Source organism: Pelobates fuscus, chromosome 5, assembly GCF_036172605.1.
Source record: "Pelobates fuscus isolate aPelFus1 chromosome 5, aPelFus1.pri, whole genome shotgun sequence".
NCBI lineage: Eukaryota > Metazoa > Chordata > Amphibia > Anura > Pelobatidae > Pelobates > Pelobates fuscus.
Window position 1 is genome coordinate 78,333,882 of NC_086321.1, and position 22,747 is coordinate 78,356,628.

The following is a 22,747-nucleotide window of genomic DNA, read 5'->3' on the forward strand; positions in this document are numbered from 1 at the left end:
GCATTTTCGCTCATTATTGTATTATTTCTACAACCCTTTCCAAGCAGCCCTTAATGCAGAACATATGAATGTTGATTATCCCATGACCAATTTAGTGAGTGTCTCTGCTTTTATAGTTGCACTTTGTTTCTCTGTACATGCCATCGTTTGCCTGATGTTACTTCAGCGTAAAGTAAATATTTATCCAAATAAATGTAAAATGCACACCCAAATCTTTGTGCTGGAGATGGTACTAGTTATAGTCCTATGAGAATGCAATTCATTTGGCAATTGTGTTTAATACAAATGGTCCTTTAAATGTATTTCTGCTCTACATAAAACACCATACACAATCACATTGGGCAGCAGAATGATATTAGAAATAAAAGCATAAAACAATTATTTATGGGTCTTCTCTTTGAAAAATCTACATAGGATTTTGTTATGGATATATGGCAATCTTCACCTTATTTAATTGTGGGTATGAAGTAGGTAACAAAGTGCAAAAAAAAAATTACAAAAATTACCTTTTTAAATCAATTCAATGCAGCCGATATGATTTACAGCAAATGATTAATGAAATTAACATTTCTCCTGCATGGTGAATATTTGTGAAGAGTGTGTGTTTTTAGAAATATAAAAATATTACTAATAGTGAAGTTATTCCCATGAAAGGAACACTCCAAGCACCAAAAAAAACTTTGTTTGAACAATGTTGTTATGGTGCAGCCGACTTGCCTTTAGGGGTTAAACCATTACCGAACATGTTTAACCTCAAAGTCTTCAGCGCCGTTTAGCTCTGCCCTTTCCTTCCGCTTGTCTGAGATTCCAAGCCAAATTGGTAGCTCCCTAAAAAACAGGTTTGAGAAGAATATGTAAGTTTCCCATGCCAGTGCAAGTGACCTTCTGGCACTATGATTCCAATGAAGTTGTTATAGTGTCCGGAGTTTCCCTTTAATGAACAGGTCATAATGTATAGATCATCTTCGAGCAACCTGGGGTGCGGATCTCTAGCAGAATTAGTACATACTTGTTTTGGTCTGCCCAAAATTAGTAGGAGTTACAATTCTGAGCTTTACATGCCATCATTTTAATCACAGAAACAAAATGGCTGCTGCCTGTCATGGTAACTCCCCCTGAAACAGGGGTCTTGTTTCTCCAGACCCTTCGGTGACATTATTTTCCCATAACGCAGCTTTGCCAATCTTTTACATTGTGATGCTTTTACGTTAGATTTGTTCTATCTCCATAAACCCTTGGCTGGCCTCGTTTTGCCTCGCTATGCAGTTTACCATTATTGAAAATATTTCTTATGTATATGTACACTATTTACTAGACTATAACAGATTTGAAGAGATTTTTTTTAATTTGAAGAGTGTTTTTTTTTAATCAACCACTCATTCTGTCTTTATAGGTGTTCTTAACTCTGCCCCTCTCCTCCTGCCGGGAAGACACGCCATGAATGCTGGTTTGCTAGCTGCTAGTGTTGGGGGCATGATCCCTTACATGTTGGATCCAAGCTACACAACTGGCCTTACATGCCTTGGCTCTGTGTCTGCGCTCTCAGCAGTTATGGTAAGTGGAACGTTTAAGCTATAATGGTGAAAATCGACAAGAACATAGTTTCAGGCATAGAATGACTTTCTGTTATAGTTGTTTCAGCTTAGAAGTAGCCAAACATTATTTTTTACTTGTCTGATAAACCACTTACTACTACCCCACCACCAACAACTTTTCTTTCGACTGCCTTGTAGGTAGAACTTTACCACAGAATAGTAATTAAAGATGCACCATAACCACTGCATCTTATTGTAGTCCTAATGTTGCAAAAAGACTGTGGAATCTCTTTATATCAAGAAATATCTGTCAAGGGATATCTGTGAAAAGACACGTCTATTATCATTTTGTTTCTAGCTTAATACTATTTCAAGAACTATTTAAATTCCCCTCGGTCTAATACATTATGCAATGCAAAACTACTTGTTGACGTATGTCATCTGTCTCTGATCAGCAATGTTTGGCTACCCTTTACGTCTAATACTGCCCAACACACTGGTTATGTGGTGATAACTGTTTGGCAGGAGAAGATAAGCCTTTACCCTGTTGCATAATAAATATATTTATTAAAAGACGTGATCAGAGCTGTGTGTGTATTTGATTAGGAATTTTGTTTTCTTGTGTGGATTCCATTGGTTGTACACTTTGCAGAAATTTGTTTGCAAAATATATTAAAGTGAATAATTCCAATACTAAACATTCCCTGCTGGAATGCGCACAATGGTTACGCTATTGTCACGCGATGCAATTAGTACTGTGATGAGAACATCATACTTTTTGTACGTTTGCAATTATACAGCAATCGGTGAGCATATCAAGCAGCAGAATCTGTTGTAATCCTATTTTATTAATGTAGGTAGTGGGGGGGTGATTTAGTATTTTGATGATGAGCAGGGGTTAAAGTAATGCGGTCAGATGCCTTAGATTGAAAGCGATTTTTAAGGAAGTCGCAATTTGACAGTAGGAAGGGGCTGGAACATGGAGGGTCAAGGAAAGTGTTTGTTTATGAACTGGTGAAAAAAAGCTCTCCTGTTCATTTATTTATAGGGACACTATAGTCACCAGAACAAATACAGCTCATTGTATTTGTTCTAGTGAGTATAATCATTCCCTTCAGGCTTTTTGTAGTAAACACGGTCTTTTCAGGAAAAAAAAGGCAATGTTTACATTACAGCCTAGGGATACATCCACTGGCCACTCCTCAGATGGCTGCTAGAGGTGCTTCCTGGGGCAGTGCTGCACATTGAGCAGCACTGCCATCCATTGTCTCCTCCCTCTGCATGCAGACACTTAACTTTCCTCATAGAGATGCATTGATTCAACCCATCTCCATGAGGAGATGCTAATTGGCCAGGGCTGTGTTTGACTTGTGTTGGCTCTTCCCCTGATCTGCCTCCTTGGCAGTCTCAGCCAATCCTTTGGGAAAGCATTGTGATTAGCTCAAAGCATCACTTCTGATGATGTCAGCCAATCGGTAGATCGGGGCAAACCCAGCAGCACCAAACTGGAATAAAAGTACGATTTTACTATATTTAGGGGTGAAAGAGGAGGTCCTGGGGGGCTAGTTTGTGGTTTTAATACTATAGGGCGAGGAGTACATGTTTGTGTTCCTGACCCTATAGTCTTCCTTTAATGCTATGTTGTGATTTAAAAAAAAAAAAAAATATATATATATATATATATATATATATATATATATATATATATATATATATACATTTATAAACCCACTTGTTGCAGCAGAATAATCTCCTAAACTGTTCCTGCAGTCAGGCAAAGAGATTTCAATTTATTAACACTATGAATTGGTGAATGCTTCGACAGTGAGGACTTTGGGAGTGGACACCATTAGAATGCATTAAGTGCATATTCCTGTACATTGGCATTATTTTTGAAACTTGTCTCTCTTTTTTCCCCTGTGTAACATGCATTGTGTTCCCATAGGGAGTAACACTCACGGCTGCCATTGGAGGTGCTGACATGCCTGTTGTTATCACGGTTTTGAACAGCTACTCTGGATGGGCTCTGTGTGCTGAAGGATTCCTGCTAAACAACAACTTGCTGACCATCGTTGGAGCTCTTATTGGCTCCTCTGGAGCTATCCTGTCCTACATCATGTGTGTGGTAAGTTCATCTGCTCTCCCAGAGTTATTTTTCATTGATTTTATTTATTTTTCACAAATATCACATGCAAAAGAAATATCGTAACATATATTATGGTAAAAAAAAACAATAATAAAAAAAATAAAAATATATATATATATATATTTTTTTTTTATATGTAATTTTTATAAACGCATATGTAGCCATGTACGAACTGAGAAGAGACATAAAAACCAGGCAATCTGACAATTTTAATGATAACAAATACTAATATCACAAAGCCACCTTACAATATTATCTAAAAATATATAGAGACTGTAGAGGACTTTTTGGATATTGCGGACTGTCAGTGGCACTTAACTGGTTAAGTAATCCCAGACATTTTCAGGGTAATTAGGCCCCTTTTTAATTGTTTGGTATAATTTCCCTTTAAACTTTAAGTAACCTGTGCAGTTTGGAGAATGCCTTAAGTACACGCAGCTCACGACAATCCCAGACGCACAGACTTGCTGGAGAAGGAGTTAAATTGAACTCTGTCCTTTGATGTCAGGAGTGGTTTGATGAGCAGGGGGAAGCATGTAAAATAGGAAATTGAGAAGATCTGTATCAAATTTGTTGCAGCCTTCCATGTTGTGTGCTTTTAATCAGTGTCATTTCTAATTGGTTTACTTTAAAGCTTACAGATAACACAGCATTTGTTTACCTTCAAGTCATGTAATGGTTATTCAACTAATTTTAATTGGTGGATTTGTTCGGCTATGTTGTTAAAGCTAGTTAAAATCAAGCAAATGAAGGTCTCTGTTTGCATGGGTTATGGTCTGTTTTGACATAGCCAGTTGCCTATAAGAAAATATTATTTTGTTGAATGTCGGCTTCCTCAGTTTTGCATATTGTTATAGGAGGAAAAGCCCGATGAACTGATCAAGTGGTGTCAGAAGGAAAAAGAGGTCACCATTAATCTGATGGTTTCGTCATCGAAATGTTCAGCATTTGTGATAGAAAAACTACTAGGGTACCACTGGCATTCAAAAGGATAGTTATCGTCTCCCCCATGGTTCAGAGGATTAGGGGTATATCTCCCAAACATAATTGGAAAATGAATTAAAACTGTGATTTCTCTGATCTTCAGAATGCATTTGAGTATATTCTTTTCTTTTAAGTAACTATGCAGCAGAATTCGGTATATTCCATAAATACAATGCAATGTGGAACCAGCTTTGTAACTGCAATACAATTAAAGGGATGCTCTGGACCAAGTAAGTTCTATAGGTTTTGGCCTCATTAGTATGCTGTACTCTGTGCAGGCTTAAATCTTAATCGTTTTTGCACAAAAGAAAAACCCCAATTGTTTTGCAGAATGCTGCACTGTAAGTCTGCCTGCTTGGCCACATCCCCTCATTCAAGAACAAAACTTCCTTTTAAATGTACATACATACACAGCTCATCCACTGACCACACAAGTAATCTGAACTACAAAGAAACCTGCATTAGAAGATGAGCATAGTCAGGGAGGCACATCAGTGCCTATTTAAAGCTTCAATGACTATCTGCAGTCAACGTGTGAATTAAAAGCAGGCCACACAGCGCTATCAGAGGCTGAGCTTTTCAGAGGAGGTGTGGCTAAGAGGAAGGCTTCTGGTGCAACATTCTGCAAAACATGTATGTATTTTTTCTTCTTCTGCAAAACCTATAAAGAGTAATAATACATTAAAACAAAAGCCCATATTAATGAAGTAAAAAAAAAAAAAAAAAAAGTAAAATGCATTACATGAACACTCTATATACCTAAAGCCTTTTTTTTTTTTTTTTTTTTTTTTAGATTTTAATACAAATTGGCAATTTTATAAATAAACCATTTTCAATTAACCGGTCCTGTTACTTCCAGGTTGTTTAACTCAGTGGAGATAATCACAACAGGCAGCAACTGCTCAGAGCATCTGCCTTGCAACGACTTTGGGAAGTCTGTGATTGGACAGCCACAGAGAATCTGAAGAAAGGGAGGGCTTGCAAAAAAAATAAAAAAAAATGCCTCCAATGAAAACATGTATGCATTTAATTACACATCTCAAATAGTGATTAAAAAAATATATATATATTTTATATAAGGTATTTTTTATTTTTTTCATACCAAGTTGTATTGGTGCCCTGGGTGCCTACGGTAATTAATTTGTGAATAATGTAGCCTTACAAGTAGTGTTCTATGAAACAGCACAGTTTTATCTTATGGAACATTCATTATATTTCATGGGCGGTTGCTATAAACCTGTATTTGGTCCACATTTCAATTTAAGGTATAGAACGGCAAGGCAGCACTCACCCTAACATGCATACTTCAGAATGGTGCTGCTGAGGCCGAAGGAACCATTATAAAAAAAAAACAAGCAAACCCAAAACATAAAGGTGGATTACATTTAAAATCACTTGTCGGTAAGATCTGATTTAAATCATGATTTTTAAATGTAAATACTCATTCTTAAAGGGACACTATAGTCATTCAGACCACTTCAGCTCAATGAAGTGGTCTGGGTGCCAGGTCCCCCAGGTTTTAACCCTTCAGATGTTTACATTGCAGGTTTATTCACATTGCAGGTTTATTCCAGCCTCTAGAGGCTGTCTTCCTGACAGCCGTTAGAGGCGCGTATGCAACGCTTGATGCGAAAATCGCTTTCAGCGTGCAGACCGCCCATAGGAAAGCATTAAGAAATGCTTTCCTATGGACAGTTTGAATGCGCGTGGCTCTTGCTGCGCATGCGCATTCCGCTCCACTTGGGAATCGACGTCGGAGTGGGAGGAGAGGTCACCAGTGCTAGATTAATGTAAGTAACTGAATGGGTTTTAACCCCTTCAGTGCAAGGTGAGGGGGACCCTGAGGGTGGTGGTGGGGTCTAAGGGTTGTATAGTGTCAGGAAAACAAGTTTGTTTTCCTGACGCATAGTAATTCTTTAATGGTTGTTATAATCTTTTAACATTTGCAACCAGATGAACATTTAATATTTACAGTAATACACTTTTATGTCAAAACTGATTTTTGTTATATACCACTAGAAATACATAAATAATAAGGAAATAATTGCAAGGTGAACGGTCTCCAGGTTAAGGGTTTAATCACTCATATTTGGACTTGAATTGTAACTAAAACAATGACATTATAAAAATCATACATATTATTTTATTTGTTTAAACATCAATTTTTGTTAACTGAAGTAATTAAATATCTTAAAACAATAATAATAATAATAATAACTTCAACTGCAATGGTTTGCCCTCTTATTTGGGTTCCCACCAAGCCTATTCTGATGCTGGGTGATGAGCATCTGGCTTCTGCTGAGCTGCTAAAGCCAATGCTGATCCATCCGTCACCGAATGACCCTCTGTTCCAAGAATATGCAGAGTATTGACATTTGCCAGCTAATGGTGTACTAATTAAGCTGCCGAATGTGGTATTACACCTCTAAGAGCAGCATAAAATATCTTAATATGGGCAGAGTTTCATATTGAAAAAATGCAAATACAGACTTAAAGCACAATGAGCACTTTAAATCACTGAAGTGGTCATGGTGCTTAGAAAACCCTTTAAAGTAAGGTGTATAACATTTTGCTGTAAAAAGGCGCATGTTCTCTCTGCAGGAACCAGTTCAAGTAACATAGATAATTGAATAATTCACAAAAAAATGCAAATATTGCTTGAATACACAGCTACATAGCTAATCCATATTTCATGCTGAATAACCTTTGGACTATAATGTAGCTTAAATAGAAAAGTACCTTTTTGTATTTTTTTTTTAAAAGAAAAGCGGTTTAAATGAAGAAAGGAAAAAAAAAAAACTGGTCCAAATCAGTATTTGTGTTTATAAATTTTATTTATTTTCCCATCTGATTTCCAATAATTGCTTTGCTAGCAACATTCTCCTCGACTGGACCTGCCACACAGGGGCAGCAGTAAAACATTGCATATCGTTCTCACATTGTAAGCCACTCAACTCATTTAGATAATCCAAAGGAGATAATCAGTTGCAGATGAGGAGGTGACAGTTGAAAACTTTTGATTGCTCCAGCATTCTTTTTGGAGAACATTTCTTATGGCAAGCTCCATGCATACGTCTTGCATTATTTAATGCTTTGCGTGCCTGGGGAGACCTACAAGTGGAGACTACCAGCATTGTGTTTGTCACTTTGTGTTTGATGAAGCACACACACAGATGGACACAGACAGGCAGTGACTCGGGTCAGTCTGGGGCCAAAGATTGCACCAGGATTATGACAGAAGTACAATAAAAAGTTGTAGTGATTTGTGTACTGAAAAGGAGGGCTCAAAAGCAACTGGCTAGAAAACATTTTGCCCTGGTGAGTTAGCCATGGTCTCACCAGGCTTACAGTTGTAAGTACATTTTAAGGCCTGACTAGTAGCCCAGGACATGACATTTTAAGCCCTTCATTCAGGATTGTGATATTTTTCACATTTGTTTTTCTTCAAATTATTTGGCATAAAAAGGGTAATTGTTTAACAATTTGAATGACAGACATGCACTATGTATTACTCTGTGACACTGAGCTAAAGAGGTGTTATAAAAATCGGAAACTGCAAAAACTGCTATTTAATTAAAACATCAAATGTTGCAAAGTGTCTTAGTTGTGTTATTTGTCTTGTCATAGGTTAATTTCCATAGCTGAGAAGGCATCAAAAGGAAAGGAAATATTTAGAATTTGTCCTGCCCTTCGTTTTGTCAGTTTTTACTTATCTCTGTGTATTCATAAATATGTCCTATATTTCTGCATTGATGTCCAGGCTGTTGCACTCAACCCCCCAAACAATATATAACGAATAAGACGTACCCGGGTGCTTCCTAGCGAAATATAAACAAAGTCAAGACAGAAGCACTCTGTGGAAGTTTTGAATATATTTGGAAAAACAGAGTGAGTGCCCCTGTCTTCACTTTGTCTATAGTTCTGCATTTCCTTTCACCAAATACCTAAATATTAACCTACTTCCGTCCCTGCTCACATTTAAGATGATCTGTTTGAGATCGTGAAGCTAGGGATTGCTTGCTCAGCTATCTGCAATGAAGGGGGCAACGTTGCTCATAGTGGGTAGCTGACACCTACATACGGAGGGTTTTGTCCCCTCATTAACTTGGTGGCTGGCTTAAAGAAATCTAAACCCCATGTGTGCTGTACTGATGACCTTGCCATAATGCATTAGTAGGAGTTGACAGAAGTCCGAGTAAGGGATCGCCATTAGCTTTGATAAGTCGTCTCCTAGTGTTAAAAAAACAAAACAAGATAAACCATGGTTTTGATTTGAATTATAAATTTTACCTACATATACATGACATATCTCAACATTCAATAGAACCCTTCATCAACAAGCTAATCATTTAGATAATTAGTATTCCCAGTCCTCCAGTTTAAAGTTCTGTTTATTTTACCTGGCTCACCTACATGTTAAAAATCCAGTGGGACACTTACTACCTATGTATGAGACCGGTTAGAGACTTCTACATACATACAAAGCAATAGGTGGAACCGCTTGAGCCTTTGGCAATCTGTAAAACACAAATGTGTACAAAATAGCGTAGTATATCTATACAATGGTATACAATATTGTATACCATTGTATAGATATACTGCGCTATTTTGTACACATTTGTGTTTTACAGATTGCCAAAGGCTCAAGCGGTTCCACCTATTGCTTTGTATGTATGTTATTGTTTTTATGGTGGTGTAGGGGATACCACATATTAGGTGTTTAGAGCTGCTTACCTTTTATCTTTCCCACAGAGTGTATAATTTTATTTGCTATTTACGGTTAGAGACTTCTAACTGTGATTCTATATATATATTTTTTCTTTCTTACACAGGCAATGAACCGATCCCTTGCAAATGTTATCCTTGGGGGTTTTGGAACAACATCCACCGCTGGAGGCAAGCCCATGGAAATCACTGGTACTCACACAGAAATCAACTTGGAGAATGCAGTTGAGTTGATAAAGGAAGCAAACAGCATTATCATCACACCAGGTATGGTATGGATGAGAGGGAGAATAAAACTCCAAACCAAGTGGCACTAAAAGGAATTTGATACCTCTATATTTAACGGAGTTCTTTTCAAGTTTCTGATTTGTTCTAAAACTAACGTTACGTTAATCTGTTGTGGTTTTTTCTGTAATTGTTAATTGAGGCATAGTTTGCCAGAACATTTTCACTGAATATGTAAGGTCATTTTATTTTAAAAGTATTTGTATGAATAGTTAAAGTGCAAATGCAAGTAACTGTTATTTAAATTATAAAAAAAATGAATAGTGGACATAGCACATGTAATACATATTATGCTTTAATTTAGGCATAATCTCCTGGCACCATAACTTAATTTCAATTGCGTTGTTATGGTGTCTAAACTGGTCCTTTGATGGATACAGTTGGCTAAATGTAAACATTTGAGGTAGGAGTAGAGCACATATGAAAAGCTTGCTCCTAGCTCCCCACAATAAGGAGTGGTATGTTTGTGGCTAATCCATTTATCATGGTCTTTTGTGCCTTCTCCAGGTTATGGTTTGTGTGCTGCTAAGGCCCAATATCCAATTGCAGACTTGGTGAAGATATTAACAGAACAGGGAAAACATGTTCGGTAAGTACAATACGATTTCTTTAAGGAGCCGTTTAGGACTTTAAGTTTTTTATTGTTAGATGCATTGTTTTGGTTTTTTTTTGTCAAAATGTTTTGGAGAGATTCGAGGACAACCTGGGGACACTGGGGATCCACTGCTTGACCGTTGCTAATGCAACATTGATTCTGTCTATGGTTTTAAGCAATTCATCGGCTGAGTGAGTCTGTAACCGATATTGGTCAATCCACACACATACGGTTTTATCAAGAACCACGGGGAGGCACCAGCAGTTTAATGGCACCATCATTTCTGCATCTAGTGGTTATGGCACTTAAATTCCCATTTTAATGCTAGTCAATTCTGGGTTATCACTGGTTTATTACTAAAACCAATGGTACTCGCATTAACTGTAGAAGGAGGAAAAACTGATCTTGCCAGAAATGAAACCTGCGATTTTTGGTATCTACAGTTGGAGCAGATGGAATTTTAAATGATACCAATAAAATATTTTTGCGTAATTCACCTGAGACTATTGTCTCTGCTCCTCTGGTTATGTTTGTGTTGGGTCCAGCTGTATACCTATTGGATCAACGTGTAAAAAGACTGTTTGTGTAAAAAGACTCTTAATTGGGACAAGTATATTTTCCTTGCAACACACACCATAAAATGCTTTGAAATAAACCATATTCCACATTCAAGTGCATGAAAATCAAGGAAATCGCTGGCCCAGCGTGTTGAATGATCAGTGGCCAGGAGTATGATTCATGCCGGGTTTTTTTCTTTTCTTTTTAATACGCTTGAAGTCTATTGCTAAAATAGATGTTTTGGCTGCTCATTGTCAGCTGCAGCTATCTAAATATTTCGATTTTCTTTACCATTTCGTGCCTGGTTGTTCCGTTCCTGTGACCTATTCATATCTGTAGTTCTTTCCATCTGCATGTCAGCAAGCAATCTTCCAGCGAAGTTTCCTGTCTTCCTAGAAGGGAAATGTACAGCTGGAGAGATGGTCACAAACTGAACTGCTTATTCCCTTATTTTTGCAACCGCAAAATTAACGCTCTTAAACGATGCTCACCTAATTGCACAGACTTTCCCGTAGTTTTTCGTAGACTATATTTATTTAGAACATTAATGCTCGTTGTCTTTTCTTTTTTTTTTTCCTTTCTAATGGCTAGAAAAAATCTTTCTCAATTTTTGACTTTTAAAGCTGATTTGACATAGTGATGTACAGTTCTCCTTAGAATAATTCTTCAGGCTCAGGATTCACCATGTACTGTGTTCCTTCCTGGATCAGTTGTTTTCCTGTTTATATTATGTGTGAAGGCTTCAGGATTTGTCTCTTTTTTTTTTTTTTTTCTGTTTCTTTTTAAACTTTTTTTTTCTTTAACATGTTTGACTGCAAACACAGTGATTCCAGCAAGATTTAATGTTTACAGGGAGCTCTTCACTGTTAATCATAAAGCTATATAGTGTATAGAAATGGAAGAAGCAAAAATACAGATTTATTTTTTAAGTTCTGTTCCTTGCAAGTTTTAGATTTAGCCCCCCCCCCCCACCTCTAACAAAAATGCCGTAAAAATTCTATTAAAATCCAGTGCAGTCTCCTCTCTGAAGTATGATACACCCTAGCAACATAGATAATCCTTGGCCACCATGCATCGCCAATCCAGTTCTTCTCGTTCATAGAATTCAATGTATGTCTATGAGAAGCATTAGCCATACATAGCATAAGGAGGAGGTGCCTCTAGTGGCTGTCGGTCTCTTAGCCTGTAGAGACGAGTTTTTGGCAAAATGTAAACCTTGTCACTTCTCAGAAATTGCAATTGTAAAGGGACAGCAGCTATGTACCAGAGCCACTACATGTAGAAGTGTACCTGCACCAGACTCTGTTTAAAGCGGCTGACTAAATTAACAAGAAGACATCTCCTGAATTTTGAGGGGTGGCAGATATTGGGCTAACATTTGGAAATACTGTTTTATTTTCTTTATTTTTTCCTTCCCCCACTGTAATATTTGTAGTAGCACAGAGAGAAAAGAGATTCAGGAAAGTAGAGAATATTGCAGTTGAAAATATAAAATTTCCCATGTGGTATACACACCACTGTCTTACGCAGTAAGTAAAGGAACAATCCAGGTTGTTTTATTCTAAGTGACCCCCATTCCATTGTATTGCATCTAATCTATAGTATCCGGTTGCACACTTTTTGGTCATTGCAGAAGCCAGTGACTGTGGAATATCACCATATCTTGCCTTGGAAAGAATGATAAAAAAGCAGTATGACTTTCAGTTCACGCTCAAAAAGAACATCTCCACATGTTTTGGAAATGCTGTTTTCCAGTTTAACTACAGGAACGGCATCATGGGAATTCTAGTTCTAATCTGGGGATGTACCTTTTGAGCACCCCTGCTTTAAGGAATGAGATTATTGGCCCTTATCTGTTGTCAGAATCTGTGTTCCTGTATGATAACTCAAGAATGGTCAATTTAATTATCGTCCTTCCTGACTTGTTAAATTGGCCTCTATCAGCCCATTTTCCACTTTTCATGCTTTCCTTAATGTAGTAGTAACAATGAAATCTAAATCCAGACACTGACTTTGCTTAACCTGTAGTAGCTGACCTGTGAATAGCAAAACCATTCTGAACAAAGCTGCATTATATTGCAACATTCGAAGCTTGGTGGAGATTGTTTAACTTGCTCCTTAGCACCATTAGATTGGGACATTCTAAAAGGTCTGAAAGCATTCTGTATAGCCAGTGGCTATGTCGAAGGTCTGTTTTAAGTTACATTTTCAGACATGGTTCTGGAAGACTACTGATGATCATTTAAGTGGAAAGATGTGCAGATAAAGGGTTAAGTATTTGGATGTTGCCACTTATTCCTATATGGTCAAATCCTGCAATGCTTAATGTAGCTTGGAATTATTTGTTCGGAAATGGAACATATTTAGCATGTAATATTACAGTCGCCTTGCAGATGTGATATACTGTTTCTGTATGGGACATCCGCTAGCCAAGTAAATTTGTAGATCTGGTGTTTTTACTTTACAATCTCGTAGTGATAAAATGAATTGGCATTGTGGATATTATCACGCAATACTGATTGGGGCATTGAACATTTATCAAAACTTTCTAGGGACACTGCATACCCCCATTTACTCAATGTTTCATTTATTATGAAGATGATGCCTTAAAGATATGTACAGAATGCTTGGTTGTATAGGGAGAGGTATTAGCAGTAGAAAGAGGGAAGTGCTCATGCCATTGTACAGAACACTGGTGAGACCTCACTTGGAGTACTGTACACAGTACTGGAGACCGTATCTCCAGAAGGATATTGATACTTTAGAGAGATTTCAGAGAAGGGCTACTAAACTGGTTCATGGATTGCAGGATAAAACTTACCAGGAAAGGTTAAAGGATCTTAACATGTATAGCTTGGAGGAAAGACGAGACAGGGGGGATATGATAGAAACATTTAAATACATAAAGGGAATCAACACAGTAAAGGAGGAGACTATATTTAAAAGAAGAAAAAAAACAAGAGGACATAGTCTTAAAATAGAGGGGCAAAGGTTTAAAAATAATATCAGGAAGTATTACTTTACTGAGAGGGTAGTGGATGAATGGAATAGCCTACCAGCTGAAGTGGTAGAGGTTAACACAGTAAAGGAGTTTAAGCATGCGTGGGATAGGCATAAGGCTATCCTAACTATAAGATAAGGCCAGGGACTAATGAAAGTATTTAGAAAATTGGGCAGACTAGATGGGCCGAATGGTCCTTATCTGCCGTCACATTCTATGTTTCTATGTAAAAATAATAAATCTACATTTCTGCAAATCTGCAGCTTCTATAAAGTTGAAATTATTTCTTCTGTTATCTCCAATGTGATTAGCTGTGCATGTCTACTGCACATGTAAACCGTCTCATAGAAAGCGATTAGTAAGCCAGTATATAGATCATTTAGGACTTATACACTTAAGGAGAAATGTAGATTCTACAAATATACAGTGAACTTATAGGTGGAGCAACTCTTTGCACGTCTGCAGTAATAATTAATAGGATGAAAGCAGACCAGGACCTCCTTGCATTATAACCTAAGTAAAGGAGGTAGTTAGGGTGCTTATAGGAACACTAATCACCCAGACCACTTCATCACAATGAAGTAGCCTGGGTGAAGTGTCTCTTTCCAATTAATAAACTGTATTGTTTACATTCCAGTGTTACGTCCACCTCTAGTGGCTGTCAGTATGATAGCCAGTAGAGGTGCTTCCACTGCAATGTTTTCCTATGGGGAAGTTTGAATCTGTGCACGAATGTCCACTACGAGGAGCATTGGATTTGACCATGAAGAAGGAGGCCATGCCATCTCAGTGATGCCACTGGAAGCAGGGTGGTAAGCAGCGTGCTTAAATCTCCTATTTTATGAATTTTTAATGCATCTGGTGTTGAACACCAGCATTATATCATTAAGAATACAGATTTGTATTCTTAACACTATCAGAACACTCTTCCAATCACTACTTCCCTGCTCACCCCCTCCAACATGAATGTGCTAAATGGCCTTTTTAACACTTACCTAATTCCGGTGCCTTGCACGCATTTGGCTTTTCCCATAGGATAAGCATTAAATCAATGCTTTCCTATGGAGTATTTGAAGATACTGGATGTCCTCATGCAAAACGTGAGTATATCCAGCGTCGTTTCATAGAGTCAAATTCAGTGAAACAGGGAGACGGCCACTAGAGATAGTCTTAACCCTGCAGTATAAATGTCTGAAATGGATATTGTATATACTAGAGTATAAGACGAGTTTTTCAGCACATTTTTTGTGCTGAAAAACCCCCACTCGTCTTATACTCGAGTGAGTGTCTGTATTATGGCAACTTACATTGCCATAATACAGACAAGGGGCTGTTGGGGGCTGGCAGAGAGCTGTAACTTACCTTTCCTGCAGCTCCTGTCAGCTCCCTTCTCTCACCTCCGGTCCGGTCAGCTCACACTGCAAGTCTCGCGAGACTTGCAGAGGGAGCTGACCGAACCGGAGGTGAGAGAAGGGAGCGGACAGGAGCTGCAGGAAAGGTAAGTTACAGCTCTCTGCCAGCCCCCTCCACTGAACAGCCAATGCCACTGGACCACCAGGGAATGAGAGCCCTCCTCCCTGGCCAGCTAACAAGCAGGGAGGGGGGACCAAAAAAATAAATTAAAGATTTAAATAATATATATAAAAAAAAATATAATAATAATATAAAACAAAAAAAATATTAAAACAATAATATATAAAAAATAATAAATATGCCCACCCCCCAACCAAGGCTCTGCATCAAATACACATACACACACTGCACTCATATACACACATACTGCATTCAATAATATAAAAAAAATAATAAAAATGCCCACCCCCCACCAAGGCACTGCCCTCATACACACACACGCACTCATACACACACACACACACACTGCATTCATACACACACACTGCATTCATACACACACTGCATTCATATACACACACTGTAAATACATATTCAATTAATATAATTTTTTTTGAGATATAATTTTATTTAGAAATTTACCAGTAGCTGCTGCATTTCCCACCCTAGTCTTATACTCGAGTCAATAAGTTTTCCCAGTTTTTGGGGGTAAAATTAGGGGTCTCGACTTATATTCGGGTCGACTTATACTCGCGTATATACGGTATGTTTGTAGCTGCAGAGGTACAGGAGATGAAATGGTCTGGGTGCCCATAGTGTCCCTTTAAGGTCTTCTTTTTGAGCTTGTATGTGTTTTCCAGACCAATCTTCTCCTCCTTTTCCAAACTCCCAATTTTTAATTAACTTATTTAATTTTGCATTTTTTATTTTTGTATTTTTTTTTATATTTATAAATGTTTCTTTGTTTTGTTTTGTTACAATATGCATCATGGGGTTTTGGGTTTTTTGGTTCACTCATTTAGCAAATGTCTTCTTAATGTAGCCAATATGACAGGGTACATACAGTGCCAGATTGCAGAATCCCAAATGTTGGGAAGAAATGGCAAGCTGTGTTTGTGGAACTGATAAGCGCAGCCTGTTTTACGCTGACACGTTTGACACTTGAGCAGCCCAGTCCTAAGTGGCAATGAAAAGCCAATGAAACATTGAATGAAAACAACGTCTACCACGTTCTTTGATCCAAGCCTTGTGGGAATCTGATCAAAGATGTGTAATTCTGTTCCTGTAGCTCGATGTGTCTAAACTCTACCTAATCATTATAAATGACTTTTAAATGCCCTGTCTGTTTACCTCCATCTGTAAATATACATTTATTTCATATGATTGCTATGTAACCACGACAGGAACCTCTTGTTTAATCTAGGTCTTTCATCATCCTTGTGAAGCTCCCACTGCATTCATTGACTGCAGCTGCTGCTTGCCCTTTTCGTTTTAGTGGATCTGCACTGCCTCAGGACCGTGTCTTGCTCGGCCTGCACATGCGGTGACACACTCGTACACACCCACCTTGTACAAACATGCCAACTCAGACATACGGCTGTCATCAATTAGTCATGCCCGTACTTAGCCAAAAAAAGTCTTTTCATCTGTCACAGGGTACCTCGGCGTTCCAACCTACGAAGAATTTAAACACGCTGTTAGCCTAATATAACATTTGACTATAGACATAACACTCTGTGCTATCTTGGGCTATTATTCAACATTTGATAACCATAGAGACCGCAAACAGCTTTTATAGTGGCGGCCCAGGCTCTATGTGGTTAACTGCCATGTGGTTATCATTCTCTGAGCTTAGCTGTCAGCAGACATCCACAACAGATGTATTTTAGACCGCAGAAGGTGATCAGGATATACCGATTCTGAATATTTTGCAGAATAACTTTATTAAAATAATGCCGTCTCATTTAAGGTCAGATTAAAGGAACAGTCCAGGCACCATAAGCACTACAGCTTGTGTGGTAATTATGGTTGCCTGGAGTTCCCTGGTAGCCAATCAGGGTAAGTAGTGTTTTGTCATGTTCATAATGTATTATAGAGAGGAGCAATGACAATGATGCTCCACCTCACCCTGCTGCCTTCTCCTGCTTTTCTTGTAATTTGCAATTTTTCAGTCTACCTCTCCTCATACTTTGCATATAATCTGGATAATCGCTGCAATCTTCAACAAATAATTTTTTATTTTAGTTTTTAAGCAGTGAAGGCCAATATTTGCTCTTAGCTTTTTTGTGGAACTACATTTAAAAATTATTTGTGTCAAAATAAATGGCAATATAACTGATGAAGAATTACACAAGGGTATAGCTAAAACTGGGTTACAGCACTGTTATGTTTGAATAGGTGCTGAATCTCCATAAAGTCTGCTCCACCTTCAGTCGTACGTCAAAACCAATCCATTTTGATCTACGGTAGCTTAAGTAAAGATAACATTTGTGCTGTTACTAACCATTCGCACTAAGCTGTGTTCTGTATTTCTTTTAAGAAATGTTGTTGCTTATTCACAAATGCGTATTATTTAATCCTCTGGTCACAGAGCACGACACCCGATATCTGTGCTGTGTTTACAAAGCATTGAAAGGTTTTAGATACATAAACTTGTTATGTTCCAAGCGAAGAGGATAAAATCCACGGCTTAACTTTCAGGAAATCGCTGGAATATTTAAAGCAGGCAGTACGCACAACTCTGAAGACGGGGTCTTCCGCTAAATTTTTTTATTTTTTTTTAAAACTCCTATTTTGCACGTCTCTTATTTACAGCTTGTTTGGTCATAATAATTTTTTTTTAAAGTTTATACTTGTGACATTTCTTTCACTGCTGCTTTCGCATAGTCCTTTAAGTCCCATGTGGATCGGATTGTGCTGATGAAACAATTATAATAGAATAATTATATTTTACAACAAAACTTGTGCTATAGAGTGTTTGTTTGAGTCCTAATCTGTATTGGACAGTACTAATGAACAATTGTTGTTCTTTTCAATATTTCAGATAAATGTAAAAAAAAAAGTTCCTGTAAGCATTTTCTATGGTCCCACAAAGTTCTAATTAATTATATTCTTTACACCTGCCTTCATAAATACTTGGGGTTAATTGCCAAACCATTTAAAAACTTGGGGTCCACTGGTTTCTACCTCTGCAGCTCGCATCCTGCAGCACTGAGCTGACCTTGGTGGTGCAGCACGTAGGTCATTGGCAGAGAGTGCTCACAGATGCTTTCAGCCAGTGAGCAAGCCCTATTTGTACTTTGCAATAATGTTAAGCAAATATGGTGCCAGCAGTTCTTAACCTCTGGGTCGAGCTGAAGTTTTGGTGCCCAATCTATTTCAGTGGGTCCCCAGTGATTAAATCAGTCACAACATATTCATCTTATCGGGTGCCAACACAGTGTACTCCCTCCCCCAACACATTTTAAAAGCACAAAACAAAAAACACTTTTTTTTTTTCTTTTCCCCCCACCACGAATAGCAACGATTAACAATAACTCTGCAAAAACAATGTTAAACCATATAAAGGATATTTGCTGACTGCATTTTAATTATAAGCTGTATCCCTCTTGAAGAATGGATCGCAGAGTCAGTTTTAAAATGTAATAATTGGTCACAATGCTAAAGACACACTCCAAGCACCAAAATAACTAGAACATCTGTAGTGGTTTTGGTGCCAGAAGTGCCCTGGTGCCCTCCCAACAACAGCGCGTTTTTTTAAAGTGTATATAGTCAGGACTTTCTTTATACAAACAAGTTGTATTGTATTATTTGGTTTTAATTTCCTATTCTAACCTCATCTTCTGAAAATGTGTAACATTGGAGGTCTAGAATAACTATTGGTGGTGTATTGAGCTTTATGTATTGTGAAAAAGATATGCTTTATCACAAGTCAGTTCAATATCGTGTTTTGCAATAATTTACCATCTTGCATTAAACGCTCCTCTAGGTTTGGCATCCATCCTGTTGCTGGCCGTATGCCTGGTCAACTGAACGTACTCCTGGCTGAAGCTGGTGTGCCATACGACATTGTGCTGGAGATGGATGAGATCAATGAAGATTTCCCTGGTAAGAGGTCTTAACAGAAAATTAAACTTTTGGGGTAAATCAATAAATCTTTTGTTTGTAAATTTTTTGGACTGCGAGAGCTCTCCACTATCCTCACCTGGCTTAGCTTTGGGTCTAGGACTTGGTTCCAGAGTGTCGTTTTTATTTATTTATTTTCCCTAGACCAGGCATAGGCAACCTTCGGCACAGCAGATATTTTGGACTATACCGTCGATGATGCTTTGCCAGCATTATGGGGGATGTAGTCCACAACATCTGGAGTGCTGAAGTTGCCTATCCCTACCCTAGACAATCGAACATATAGTTAGTAAAAAATAGAGAGCATTTACACTAGTTTCCATTTCTGATTTTAGGCAGATTTGAAGAGATTTACTAAAATTGCTTTTGGTGCGGTTTTAGTCTGAATTTCTCTGTAATCCATGCAGGTTCAGTTTAACACTTCCATGAGAGAACAGGGACAAACCCTGCAGATGTTGCATTGCTGTGTTTACTTTCTAAGCAGCTGTTGCTGTTTTAGCGACTCAAAGAAATGCCATTTTCTATGGTTAATAAAACGCATTCGTAATACATTACAATTTTCTTGTATTTAAATAAGATTAGTATTTCCTCACACCCCCTAGCAGATCTTCCACCTTCCTGTGATTTTGAAGTAATTTAGCGTTTATGGGTATCAACTCCTAAAATAACTATTGGAGTTATAGCTTATTAGTTTGAGGGCTACAGAGCATCATGGGAAATTACAGTTCTCTTTGAAAGCAATGTTTTGATGCTCAGTAAGCCTTTAAAGTAGTTTGGAAGTTCTAGATCAATAGCTTGTCCGACGTTATATATATATATATATATATATGATCAATAAGCCCAACAAGCTGTGGAGCTACTTGACATTTGTATCTGATTTAAAAATATATATATATATTTTTTTTTACTTGAATCTTTTCTCCTTTTCGTGTCCCTCCCATATTGCTCCCCATGTGATATTGGGCAGGATAAAAGAAACATCCCATATATTGCAAAAGTATGTCTAACTAGAAAGCTCCAAAAGACTTCAATGCTAGATCATGTTATCATCGTTTTATTTCCTTAGAAACCGATCTTGTCTTGGTGATTGGTGCCAATGACACAGTAAACTCTGCAGCTCAAGAAGATCCCAATTCAATCATCGCTGGAATGCCAGTTCTGGAAGTGTGGAAGTCTAAGCAGGTAAGATACATGGACCCCGCTTGTAGAAACAAATGGGAAGGGCAAACATATTCTTATAGGGAACGATGTCTGCAGAATCTTCAGATCACTTTGTAGTCTCCAAATCTATGTAATCTTTGTAATTTGTGGGGTTGCATTTTGTAATGTTCTGAAATCTGTTCATCTATCTTGGCCAACCATGCTGTTTGGGATTGTCTAACCTGTTTGATTGTCACCTCTCAGAAGTGACTGTTTGCCTTCTTTTATATCCATATGGAGGGGTTTTTAATTATTGGTGTTCTCATTGTGACCCTACTTTTCTTTTGAAGGTTGTCGTAATGAAGAGATCACTTGGTGTTGGCTATGCAGCAGTAGACAATCCCATCTTCTACAAGCCCAACACTTCCATGCTTTTGGGAGATGCCAAGAAGACCTGTGATGCCCTCCAATCTAAAGTTCGGGAATCCTTCCAGTAATAGATGCTTCCTTGTGATTTTTCTACAAGCTACTTTCTGGCCAGTGTTACAAACACCATTTTATAATAGAACATATTAGCCGTTACCCTGGAGCATGGGTGATGCATTGAATGACTGAAACAAACAGAATATGGGATATGGAGTTAAAAGCTGCTTGTGCTGGTTTGAATGAACAAAATCAATAGAATTTCAGAAACAAAAAATGTATGGTTCACTAGTTTTTACATGAAAGCCATTCTGGCTTGGTATTTTATATATTTCTACCCAGTTGTAGTATTATTCATCATGACACACACTATACATTTGGTATATAGGGTCCTTAAAAAAAGTCCAACCCTGAAAGTGGAGAGCAGTGTTTCTGTAAAATTTGCTTTTGTTTTGATTTTATTTGCAGGTTTATTTTTGCCAAACCAATCACATTTCCAAATTTCCTGATACTTTTATTTTCTTTTTCTTCCCCATCTTCAAGCATCACGCGTCAGCTCTTTTAACAATTCCTTGCATTACCTACTTGAAGTACAATTTAGACTGCTCACCCGGTTATCCATATTGTATTAATGTGATATCATACTTGTATTCCATGAGATCACGCAAGTATCAGATATACTATTCATTCTGAAGACTCTGGAACAAAACATTTGCATCAACCTTTTAATGAAATCCAGCTATTATACGGGAAGAAACAAAACCGTTAGACATATTTTCCGATCAGGTTTTTGAATATGTAATCTGATCCAAACTCTCTTCAAAATGTATTATTTTGAAGCTGCTTGTTCAAACACCTAAGCGTGTTCCAAAATTGAAATCATGAAGCAAAGTGTTTTAAAATGTTGTATTAATGAGGTGGAGCACATACATCCGCTAATTAGCAATCTTTCTATTGTTCTGTAATCCATAAATAGGACAATCAAGCAAAAGTTACTTTCTACATAACCCAGAAAGTCCAAATAAAAGTTGACTTTTAAATATCTCACAACCTTAGTTAGTGCAGAGTCCGTAATCGATATTGGATTTTGAACGAAAACCAGAAGTGCTTAAAGAACTGACACGACTCGACTGATCTTGTTACAGATATTTTGCGCGTCAGGAGTATTTTGCAGTAAACCTAGTCAATCAAAACTAAAATACATAATTTATTTAATACCTTACTACAGTCTTAGTCCTTTCATTGTGACACAGAAAAGAAATGTGAATTTGATAGCTGTATGAACAATATCAGAAGATTGCCTACCTAAATGTGAACACTGTCCAGTTTATGATTATTTCAGTGTATTCGTGCCAGCAAATGCAAAACCTTTGCATAGACTGTTAGTGAACTATGTAGATACAAATGTATTTAACTTCTCAGGTCCTTACTTTTAAGATATATAGTATACTTTATACTATAATAAAGACAATAATAAACTATTCAGGCTATCCGTTTAATAAGCTTTTGTTTTCTTGTATAGGATTAAAAATATAATATTGTGCAGTCAGAATCTGGCTGGATTATTCTTTTTTTTCCTTTTTTTTTTTTTTAACAGGACTATTTCTTTAACTCCACGCATTTTCATTAACGTCCTCTAATCCATTTACAAGTGGTAATTTGTGTCATCCATTTTCTAGTTTGTTTCAGAGTGATAGACCTATTGCACTGGCTTAGTGTACCATACAGATAGGAGCTTTTCTTTTGAAGTGGTTCATCTTAATGTGGTAGATCGGGATGGTTAACCTCTGAAGTGATGGGCGACCATTGCATTTATTTTTTCTTTGCATTTTCATCCAGCACTAAAGGGATTAATTGTGTAATTGTTTTTATATATG

General features: G+C 37.5%; 1 protein-coding gene across 1 annotated transcript in view; it reads left to right on the forward strand.

Annotated features, from left to right (window-relative positions):
- Positions 1-22,444, forward strand: part of NNT (nicotinamide nucleotide transhydrogenase) — a 74,428-nt gene extending 51,984 nt beyond the window's left edge. Inside the window, exons 16-22 of the mRNA XM_063454025.1 lie at positions 1,394-1,554; positions 3,481-3,660; positions 9,498-9,657; positions 10,183-10,264; positions 19,171-19,289; positions 20,374-20,489; positions 20,798-22,444. Coding sequence (XP_063310095.1) covers positions 1,394-1,554; positions 3,481-3,660; positions 9,498-9,657; positions 10,183-10,264; positions 19,171-19,289; positions 20,374-20,489; positions 20,798-20,944 — 965 coding nt within the window. The 3' untranslated portion in view covers positions 20,945-22,444. The remainder of the gene's footprint in view (positions 1-1,393; positions 1,555-3,480; positions 3,661-9,497; positions 9,658-10,182; positions 10,265-19,170; positions 19,290-20,373; positions 20,490-20,797) is intronic.
- Positions 22,445-22,747: the final 303 nt, after the last annotated feature.